The sequence below is a fragment of the Notothenia coriiceps genome, unplaced genomic scaffold (assembly GCF_000735185.1).
Source record: "Notothenia coriiceps isolate Sejong01 unplaced genomic scaffold, NC01 NC01_scaffold00037246, whole genome shotgun sequence".
Classification (NCBI taxonomy): domain Eukaryota; kingdom Metazoa; phylum Chordata; class Actinopteri; order Perciformes; family Nototheniidae; genus Notothenia; species Notothenia coriiceps.
Genome location: NW_011369947.1, coordinates 21,489,971 through 21,501,331, shown reverse-complemented (window position 1 = coordinate 21,501,331; position 11,361 = coordinate 21,489,971). Strand labels below are relative to the sequence as shown.

Sequence of the window (11,361 nt, the reverse complement as noted above, 5' to 3'; positions counted from 1 at the left end):
TCCTGTTGAATTGTTCACTCAGGGATTCATTGCAGAATTAAAACCAGCTTGAAATGGTATCTTGGTCTGTTACTCCTTTTTATTTTAGTTTGTCTTACCTTGTAGGTGGTTGTTCTGTTAAGTAACTTGAAAAATAACCATAATAACCGACATGAAAAAATATCGTGATATATATCGTCTATCGTGATACTGCTTGAAAAATATCGTGATAATATATTTTTCAATATCGCCCACCCCTACATCAAACCATGTTCTCATCTCAGCAAAACTCTTTCTAGTTAAGTCTTAAAGTTGAAGACTTCTCATAAATGACTTAAAGTAACCTGTCAGTGGCAGAAAGTTAAATTTGAGTCAGGTGAGCAACACATGCAAACATCATTCTTCTTATTAGGCAGCCTAACACTATTTGAGTGGGTGCAGTTAGTCATGTGAAGACAATTTATACATTATCTATCAGGTCCAAATGACTATACAGCACAACTGTTGTTATACTTGTAGACATGATGGCCCAATACCGAAATGATTTGCTGTAAAACTGGTATTTACTCTGTAGACGCTGGCCCTTAGCATTACTCATTGTGGTGTGTTCAAGTGCAACTTTGAAGAGATGTGAGGCATTTAAGGAGTTTGATCAGCAGACCATTATCAGAGGTATATCTTGGAGGTGAACTTGGTTTGTAAGAGCGCTGAGAGCACACGATACAATACAAAGAGACCTGGACAGAAAAACAAATGCTCAGAATTCTAACCTGCAGGATAAAGATGTTCTCAACTCGTGTTAAGATTATTGATTTGGCAAAACCAATGATGGCTTGAAGGTACATGAACTTTCACAGAGTTCAAAACCTCTCTGGGGCAACTCTGGGTTTGAAGTTATTGTATTTAAAGTACCATGGAATTTTTTAGATATAGAAAGATATATATATAGCCTATATCTGGTGATATATGGTTATTTCAGGTGCACATATGACAGTATATGTGAGCCGATTTCTTTTTAGAAAAAGCAGCACAACTATATACACAGTATATATATATAGATTGATATATCCAGACATGTTTGAGGTGAAAGTAACATCACTTTGTCCATCAGAGAGAACTATTATCAATTTAAAATTGTCCTAGCCAGTTCATATCATGGTCACAATTATTTAAAAAAAAGTTTTGCATATGTAGTGTAGTGTATTCTTTTTGGAGATTGATTCTTTCCTTTTTTGTTTACAAAATCTCCTGAAAGATGAGCAGTATCAACATTTATCCCAATCGAAAAAATAAGACTAAATTGTTTGTAATAAGGTTAAACATATGTTAAACCGTGCTGACCACAAGATGAACTGTACGTCCTACTGATGTATAAGAAAACACAACAACAATGTGGTCTACATTTTTAGATAATAACACTGATCATTACAAATGCCGTAGCATAAATGAAGATACTGCACTGAGTCAATTAAAAGACAGGTAGTCTGCATTGTACCGCACCAAAACACATTGTGTGTGTATGGTTGTGTTGTAAGAAACAAGTCTGATTGAGTCAACTCACCGCCTGCATACATGGCAGCTAGCATGATGGAGGAAATCCATGCTATTTCACTGTAGCTGGCCCCTAAATTCTCCTGTATCTCTTTGTAGAAAATGGCTAGCACTTTGGGAGTGGAGTATGCAAATCCTATGGAAATGTGAGCACCGACAACAACCACCCAGCCCCAACCTCCATCCAGGGGCTTGCGGCCCAACTCATCTGCTGGAGCAGGGGACATGTTCCTGTTCAAGGAGAGGAAAACACACATGAAGTGTTTATTATTAAAACAACCAAATATAGGCTGTACCTTGAAAAAAAAAGTTGAATATTTGAATGCAGAATTGATCCCTTTGCCTTAACTATTCACTCTGCAAACACAACTGTGTTGCCGAATTTCAAAATAAAAGATCGGCTTGATGGCAAATAAACAGCAAGCATGTGACAGTGTGTCCAAACAATACACTAAACACGTTAACTAACAATATAGGCATATGACAAGTACATTTAGGTGACTGTGAAACGTTTGTTTAAATAAATGTGAAAACGCCGGTCATTCATATGATCATTTACTTACTGCGCCTTTAAATTAGAATGTTTAGTAAATGCTCCCTTAATGGCGAATACAGAGCTAGGATGTGACAGTGTGCAAAATAATGAGTCACAACGTTGACAAAAGAGTAACTTAAGTCTGTTAAAAGCAGTTTAAAACTGAAGTTTTCAGTCGTGTGTGTCTAGTGGTGAAACAGGCAGATAGCATCCAAAGTTACGTCAGATATTTGACTGAATTCACAAAGTTAATATATAACAAAGAATTTAAGCGAGACACGCTACGTTGCCCCTTTGTCCTCCTAACGAGCTTTTCCTCCAAAAGCTGTAACACAACAAGGTGTCAAGGCAAACAAAAAATATAAGTTTCCAATGAAAGAAAGTATCGTGTGTAGTCGCACAGGAGGAAATACTCACACACGTGGACAATGAGCGAAATCAACGATAACAGTCACTGCTGCTTTAAACTTAAGACTTTTAAAGAACTAAACACTGACACGCGAATACACATGTTTAAAATACGTTACCTTTGAATAAGCGTCTCTGTTTCAACAGCGTTCTTTATACATCCATGGTTTCAACCTCCTCCTGCCTTATTTGAAGTGTCGTCACGTGTCACACTGATGGCCCGGGGGCTTCCTCGCAGTTTTGACTAGTTTCATTAGTAGCTTTGACTCCTCTGCATGTCCTCAATCATAAATGTCACACCGCTGGGCCTGACCTTGTTACAGCATCTTTGTCTATATAGTTTACAGTGTGGAGACTCTAGTTCTCACATAACACATCTCTAGTTGTGACTTGGGTTAGACAAAAACAATTGTGTGCGAAAGAAGAAAATAGGTGCGAGAAAAAAGGAACACATTTCACTTTTAATAGTTTTATTTTCAAATGATGTGCAATGTGAATTTCACAGTTGAGCTCAACCACCACTATAACCCCGAACCCGGAAACATACAAACCAGCAAAGAAAAAGCATGAGCACAATGGCATAGCACCCTTAAGTGATGCGTGTAATGACCAAAATGAGCCATGTATAACTTTTGAACACAGAAAGCAGTTTTTAGCTTGTTGTATTACATGACTGGTGTTTGAAAACGTGACGTAACATTGGAGTTACGCGATCTGTAATGCTTAGTTTCGGTGAGATGTTACAAAGAAATACTACTGTACTACTGAGGGGAGGAAATCAAAATGCATCACTCGTGCGGGTTATCAATTTTTCTCAACAGAGCAGGATTACTCTACTATAACTAAATAGGTAAACACATAAAGAAAGAAAAAGAAAACAGCCACTGAAGACAACAAAAAGAAAAAATCACATCTATTTTTTTTCAAGTTATAAAAGAAAACTGAAGAGAAGTTTTAAAAAACTGTGCAAGTACAGCAAACCTATAGTACAGTATATTACACATAACAAAAACATTTAAATACAGTACTGTGTATCAGTAGAAATCCTGAGAGTTCTCCGTTTCTGGTTCTCAAATGGCTGTCTGTAGACATGTGGATGTGGCTGTTTAGAGAGCATTGTTCGAGCCAGGTCAATTTAAAATGAGCTCCAAGTCAGTCAAAACCGTGGATCTTCTCTTGGAGAAGTCATATCCTCAAGTCCTTAACGAGTGTGACTCTTCTGGTCTTAATTTCCATGTAAATCTCTTAGATGATTGCTATGTGGTTATTCAAACATTTTTCGTGAGAGGGGTTCTTTTTCGCTAAGATAAAATACAGGAGAAATGTGTAGTGCAAAGATGACACAGGAACCTGCATGAGGAAATTGACGGCACTGAAAAATGTCACACTTTCACAGGGAACGCCACTCAGTGGTGGTATTAATTCTTCTATACAAGATTGTCAAAAAAAAAAAAAAAAAGCAGCACCAACAATTTTGTGTCCTCGGTGTGATGGCGTGTGAAGACGGATTCATGGCTCTTGGATGAATTAGCACACGACCCGAGAGCAACCCTCGCTTTTTCATAGTCTGCTTGTTCGGGAGGGTGCTCCGGAGAGTCTGCAGTGAAGGACCGCTGAAGTGGAGAGTGATTCAGTGCAATGCTGAGTAAGACTGTTGAGATATTCTTCATCACAAGGAGCAGTTTTTGATACTGTTCCCCCCTCTTCTTCTTTTTTAAGCCACAGGCACATTGGCATCCGAAATAATCTGCACTAAATTACACATCACTTCAAGCCTGCAACAGCCACACAATCATTGGAACTACTGTGATTTTTCACGAGCAGACAAGCACACAAAACAATTAATGCACTTTTACTAAGGTAATATAATGTAATATAGCCTAAGCACAGTTCCATGACTTATTGCTACCACACAATTATTTTCAATGTCCAGATCAACTATAACAAGACCTCAAATGCTTGTTTTAACATTTAAGAGGAAGGTTCTTTTAACCTTTTTCCAATGATTATAATCCAATGTTGAAAAACAACCTCAACAGAGCTCAATGCTCCACTGAGCTTTTCACAGTTGCTTCATCAACACTATAGCCTTACATGTCCCTTTTCTCCTAATCAAACACATCTGAAGTTTCTGAGGTAAGCCTGTTAGTTGGTCTGAACGTTCCACTTAGTGTTGCCACAATTTGACTCCGTCCTTATTTCTCCAATGTGGAGAGTGAGTATCCTAACATTTCACTTAAGTTGTCTTCGCATGTGACACAGAATGGATGCCAACTTAAAGAGAGGGAGGTTATGAGCCCCCATGCAACTGGAATCTCAAACAAAACTTAAAAATAGCTCGGAAGCCACACATAGTGTATTGTTTGACACAGTTGTTGTGAAGGAACAGGGGGGCTTTAAAAAAAATGTCATACAAGCTTCAAAAACACAAAGGTAATGTAAATCACAAGAACACTTCAAATTAAAACTAGTCTATAAAATAAGCTGAAAAGACTTGAGAACAGAAAAAAACAAACACACACACAAACCTCAGAGCCAGCAACCTACTAATGAGCTATGGTGATCATCTTACCCGTATGAATATATAGTTTATATAGTTATTTATATATATAGATTTTCACTTTATGCTGACATGTAGCATCCACATCTCCAGAGGGCACTTTTATCTTGCCAATACCCTCATTTGCATGCTTATCATTTGTAAAAATCCTTACCTATATCCATCTAAAACAAAAAATAGAACATGGCTCAACAACAAGCAAAAAATATGATAATTGCACTTATGATTCATTGTATTGTTTTTTAAACAAGCATCCATGTAGGGTAGTTGGTGCCGTCTGAAAAAAAAGAAATACTGCAATCTTTAAAAGCACCCCCAGTTTGATCATGTTAAACCAAAGTTTGAAAGACTTAAGACGTAACCAAAAAATGGTCCTTGTGGTGCAAACCCAAGGAAACACCAGGCACAAGGCAGGCAGGACCACACATCTCCCTCTGCCTCAGAGATTGGGGTTCACAAATCCAGTGACCTCAAAGCACTTTCTGGAGACATTGTGGGTACAGTTTGCCCACCACACATTCAAAATGGCGGCCCAAATCCCAAAGGCGGTCGGGCGTCTCATAGACTTTGGTCCATGCGTCTGCCTCGTCGTCGTCGTCGTCATGGTACTGGTAAAGGGAGTTCTTGCGGCTGGTGCGAAACACGTGCTCTTCCACCATGACCTGTGTGGCCCGGACGAACAGGTGCAGCCTGCCCTGCAGCAGCATGGCCTTTATATACGGGCTGGTGGCTTGGTCAAAGGGCAGATCTTTCTTACGGCTCCATGTGCTCTTCTCGATGTCGTAGACCTCCACGGTGAAGGTGCGCTGGTGGTTCTTGCAGATGCCGGCGATGTAGTAGATACAGTTCTTATGCAAGGCAGCCAGACCCTGACTCCGAGGGACGCTCATCGGGGCGAGGTGACTCCAATAGTCCTTACGGGGATCGAAGCAGAAGAAATACTCCCCTGAAAAAAAAGGAAAGGTGTTATTTAGAGATGTGTTCAATTGGTTTAATAAAAAGGGAAACTTCTTCTCATTCAACAATACATATTTGAACTTCTACATTTAGTGCTATTTATCAAAGCTTGATTGTTTTGGGGTGAGTTTTGGAAATACTAATACACAGGTTTGCCTTCTCTCGCATATACGTTGTCCACAGACCTTGTTTAAGCCCATTATGTAGGGACTATTTTCTTTTTAAAAGAAATTGCTCACCATATTAATTAATTTTTAATTAATTTCAAAAATGTCTGTGGGTTATCTTGAGTAACAGAGTCATGATATCCGGAAAGACACATGCTATTACGTTTTTTCCCCAAAAAAAATAATGGCATTCTAGTTACAATTATATTCCAGAGAAGGCAGACATCCCTAAAACTGATATATCCAACACACAGAAAAAAGTTATAAAAATAAACCTTCTGATTTTGATTCAAACACTCTCTCCAACATACTTTCTCTTAAATCTTTTTCATATAAGATTTAAATACTGTACATATTTTCTGAACTTTTAAATTAATGAGAAATATGAAATTACCAAATTGTCTTGAGCGCCCTGTAGAGATCATATAGTTTCACATGTGCAGCATGGACTCACCTTGGAGGACATAGATGCGGTCCCTGTACTCCACAGCACTGTGAAACTCCATGGCCGCGGGCATAGCACTCACTGCTGTCCAACAGTTGTCTCTGGCATCATAGCACTCGACTGACTTTAAAGCATTTCGTCCATCGCCTTCATATACTCGGCCTCCCAGTGCATAAAGCTTCCCACAGCAGAGCAAAAGCCTGCATCCGATCCTGGCCCTCAGCAGCGGAGCGCGTGAAAGCCATCGGTTGCCCGCGTGTTCGTACTGCCAGAAGTCGCTCTCTGCCCGATGATCTATGGACACTTCGCTGTTGCTCGGCCTGTAACCTCCAGCGATGAAGATGTCGTTCTCTGAAGACACCAAGATACCGACCTCCCGGAGATCATTGGGGGGTTTGCAGAGCTTGAACACCCGTCCTGTGGTTGTGTCAAGGCAAGGCACTGTCTGCTTCTTCCCTGAGTGTTTGTGAGCGGCATCAAAGCAGATGACCATCTCAGAAGCAGTCATACCCAGGCGCTGCGGGCAACCATTGGTGCCAGTCAGGCGGGTTTTGGCCTCAGCAGGGTCGGTAGACAGGGATAGGGCACAGGCGAAGGGGGCAGGTACCTGACTTAGGAAGGCCTCATCCAGCAAGGGCAGACGGATGCATTCGGTAAACACCTCAGCGAGGGAGGCCTGACGACCAGAAAGATCATGCTCCAGCCAGCGAATTATGCTCTCATAAACGTGCTCTTCTTTCTCCACGTTGAGGTCATCATTGTTCAAAATGCTGACCAGCTGCTCCTTGTTCATCTGGAGGAACTCTTGCTCCCATGACACACACAAGAACTACGACAATAAAAAAAAAAAGTTTCAGTGTTTAGCATCCAAACAGACTCATAAGAGAAAGCATGACTACATGAACAGGGGAAGTAGACATTTAATGACAATACTAATAACTGGGGATGGGCACAGACACCAGGTCTTAAATGGGCCTTAGAGCTAAATGATTTAACGCAGTATTTTGTATAACTTTATCGTTACAGGTTTTTTAATCTGTACTTTGTCTGGGTAATAAATTAGGGATGCACCGAATATTCGGCCGCCGAAAATTATCGGCCGAAAATGGTTAAAAAGGCTCTTTCGGCTTTCGTCCGAAAGGGTTTTAGCACCGAAAAAATATTACCGAATGTCAGGGAACAGGGTTACGTTGGTAAGCTAACGTGTTGTTGTGATGACGTAATCAAAACGCGGCGACAAGCACGGCGCGCGACCATGCTCGCGGCTGGCTCACAGCCAACATGTGCCGCTTGGAGATATTTAAAAATATCAGAGAAAGAGGCGCGGATTGCGATTTGTAAAACGTGTTTAGCTGACATTTCTCGAAGGGGTGTAACTGCAAAGACTTTCACCACTTCGGGATTACTCCACCACTTGAAATCAAAACACCCGGACAAATATGCGGAGTAAGATCAAATCACAAGCACTGATAGCGAGAGACTGTTCAGCGCTGCCTCTCATGTGCTTGATGAGAAGAGGAACAGACTTATGGCTGATAAAGCAGAGAAGCTACTGTTCATTAAAAAGAACCTCCCACTTTTCCTTAATAAGTAGACGAGGCTGGCTTATCATAAGCTTACTATCTAGCTTCCTACATGTCTACTCTAATTCACCCACTTTCCTGACAAATTTTTCATTGTGGAGTCTATAATTTCACCGATCTCAGGTTATCATTTTTTTTACAAAAACGGGGAAATGACCAGCAGCACAGTGGCTTCAATATATTGTACTTTCGGCTATCTTAAATGATACAATGTTTGTTTACATTGCTCATGGAGGACAAGACCCACCTTATTTGCAGATTCTTTGAATTGTAATGTAATTTGTAATTGAGATTAATAATAAGAATAGATAATAATAATAGATTTAATTTGTTTAGTGCTTTCTTTCTTCTACAGGGTGCTCAAAGGACGCTTGATTTGCTGGAATTTTGTAATACTCCAGGTTTCACTTTATGTTATCTTTATACAAATGTTTTACTACTGGCCTTATGGAGGACAGCCTCTATTACAGATTCTTGAAAGAAAGTGATATCTGTATTTTTTTTTATTTCATTTGCGTAAATTAGTACATTCATGTGGCGATTTATCCAGGTTTTGCACATTTGCTATGCATGCAGCTTAGGCCTGCATTTGTTGGTTGTTGAGGGGCCTGGCTCGTTTACGAGTCTGTATTTACACTATTTTGTTGCAGGCCTACTGGCCTAGATGTTTATGCACCTTTGGCCTTGTTCTGAATGCACTTTGTAGTATCCTACAGAGAAAATGCACTTGGACTTGGAATGATGTTTACTGTTATGCCATTTTCAAAAGTGACTGAATAAACTGGTTTTAATGGACCGAATAATAGTGAAATTACTAGCTTAAGTTAAGTTAAGTTAAGTTAAGTAAGCTTTAAGTTAAGTTGAAGTTAAGTTAAGTTAAGTAAGTTAAGTTAGTTAAGGTTAAGTTAAGTTAAGCTTAAGCTTAAGTTAGTTAAGTTTAAGGTTAAGTTAAGTTAAGTTAAGTTAAGTTAAGTTTTGGCCATAATCATGTCTGTTTTCCACGAATCAGGGCGCCTGAACAACATTGGGTAAAAAATGTATACATCGTGATTAGTAATTATATATATCATATATTTCTAATTAATCATTTTCGGCGCCTTTCGGCATTCAGGTTTTTTCTGCCAACTGTTCCTATTTCGGTATCGGTTCGGCCAAAGAATTTCTCCCATTCGGATGCACCCCTAGGCAACCCCTATAATAAATGACACCAAAACTCCAGTCGTTCTCTTCTACATTGGGGATCTTTGGTTGTTTTGGTCAAAAATGACTGTTGCCACAAATGTTGCTTTTATATCAAAATGATACTTAAATAAATTATTGTCCTGCTTCTGGAAGTTGATTCTTGTTTCAAAAAACTATTTTAGAACTGAAAAAAGAACAGAATAAGAATATTGATAAATAAACCAATATTGACGGGATTAAGGAGTACCTGCGTTGGTAAGAATTAATGACTAACGACTTAGGGTGTCACTTGGCTTATGTATTCGCTAACGGAAATATTCGGTACGGGCCCTTCGGTTCGGCGCCATACACGGTGTTACCGCAGTGCCTACCGAACGAATTATAACGTTAACGTAAAAAATGGAGAACGTGAACAACTTTTTTGCGTAAGTAAACTCGGAGCTGCCGTCGCTTAGTTATATCAGGAGTTCAGTGCTCACATTGGGTTCAACGCGTCACTAACAGAAAGGGTAATTTCATTGGACTGAGAGGCACACTTAATGAGAGTTGTCACAGAGGATGCCCGGGTTCAAATTTGAGTCAGTAATTTGAGAACTGTCGAAATGGCCGAAACGCAGAGAAAGTGGAGCTCGAAAATCTCCAGATCGTGAAGTCTCCGCGCGTTTGGGAACATGTTGGTTTCGCCAGTTACGCTACATAGGATAACGGGTACAAAGACAGGTGGACGAACCAAAGGGCCGTTTGTCGGCATCTGTTAGACAACTAAAATTGGCTTACGCGGCTGGGCCCAATACATTAGAGAGATTAAAACAGAACTTGACACTCATTTGAAAGCATCACCCGAACGTGAATATCACCGGTAGCCAAATAAAAATGATAAAGTGTAAACCCACTCGCCGCTAGCAGTTTAAGCCTCCACCACTCGCAAAAAGTTCAGACCGACCAAAGCTATTACAAACGCCAAATATGCCTTGTATGGTTGCCATGTTAGCAAAGCGCTACCTGGCTGTCATCTGCGTACTGTTATGTCCCTTAGAGGGGGGTGTTCTCCACGGCAGGAGACATTGTTAGTGCCAGCAGATCTGCCCTTCGGCCAAGCAATGTGACAAGTTCAGTTCTTCTTTAAAAAACATAATCAAGCTTAGCTAAGTCAGCTGGCCTGTTTAGGCGATTACTATTACAGTACTAGTTCAAGTTGGAGATTATTCTCAGGCTCATCGAAATGCTGCCCCTTACAGAGCCTGCTGACAGCATTCACCAGACAACTGTTGTGCAATGAACATATTGCGGCTACTGAGGTCATCGTACGAACCGTCAGTTTGAAAAAGAAAAGTTGCGCATTACTGTTCCCGATAAATATAATAATTTCGAACGAGTTTTTGGAGGGGCCGAAAAAAAATTTCCTTTCGAACTCATTTTGAAGCTTTTTGGGGGGAAGCCGGATGAGGGACGTCAATGCGGGAACGCTTCACTGTGCGGTGCGAGAGAGGCCAACACGGACAGAAGTGTGTTGTCCGATGCGGTAGAGATGCGTGAATTTTACTGAGTTGTTAGGCACGTTTTATGAAAGTTGATACTTAACAGGTAGTTTCATATTTGTCAGGTGCTTTCTGCTCACATTCGGCGAACATAGAACTAACATTGATTGTGGTGATGGTGAGATGATGATTTAAATTAGGATTGAGAGATCGCGGTAGGCGAGACTGCTGAGATTTCCCTCCCGGTTCGGAATCGTGATATTAAAAAAGCAAATCGTTATTTTCTTGTAGCTTATCAACTCAAGGTGGATGAAACTACAGTTTATTGCTTTCATGTCAATTCGGCGAAACTAATGATACATTAAATTATCCGCTCGAGGGTATGGGATCGATTTAAAATTGTTTGTTTGCAGCCGTCTGCATGTTCCTATGAAAAACAAACCGGTATGCTTTTGGTAGTTGGAGTTACACCAAGATGGATTAAAGATGGTGGGTTTCTTTACCACAATGGCTTGC

General features: G+C 40.2%; 3 protein-coding genes across 4 annotated transcripts in view; 1 reads left to right on the top strand and 2 right to left on the bottom strand.

Moving 5' to 3' along the window:
• Window positions 1-2,501, bottom strand: part of LOC104966246 (monocarboxylate transporter 2-like) — a 9,822-nt gene extending 7,321 nt beyond the window's left edge. Inside the window, exons 1-2 of the mRNA XM_010795430.1 lie at window positions 2,483-2,501; window positions 1,541-1,761 (exon numbers count right to left, since the gene is read on the bottom strand). Coding sequence (XP_010793732.1) covers window positions 1,541-1,757 — 217 coding nt within the window. The 5' untranslated portion in view covers window positions 1,758-1,761; window positions 2,483-2,501. The remainder of the gene's footprint in view (window positions 1-1,540; window positions 1,762-2,482) is intronic.
• LOC104966124 (stromal interaction molecule 1) overlaps window positions 1-11,361 on the top strand; it is a 583,137-nt gene that overhangs the window by 514,362 nt on the left and 57,414 nt on the right. The window lies entirely within an intron of this gene.
• Window positions 2,927-7,631, bottom strand: kbtbd8 (kelch repeat and BTB (POZ) domain containing 8). The gene is made up of 2 exons (XM_010795272.1): window positions 6,612-7,631; window positions 2,927-5,979 (listed from the first exon to the last, which is right to left on the bottom strand). The coding sequence occupies exons 1-2, from the start codon at window positions 7,393-7,395 to the stop codon at window positions 5,504-5,506; spliced, it is 1,260 nt and encodes a 419-aa protein (XP_010793574.1). The 5' UTR covers window positions 7,396-7,631; the 3' UTR covers window positions 2,927-5,503.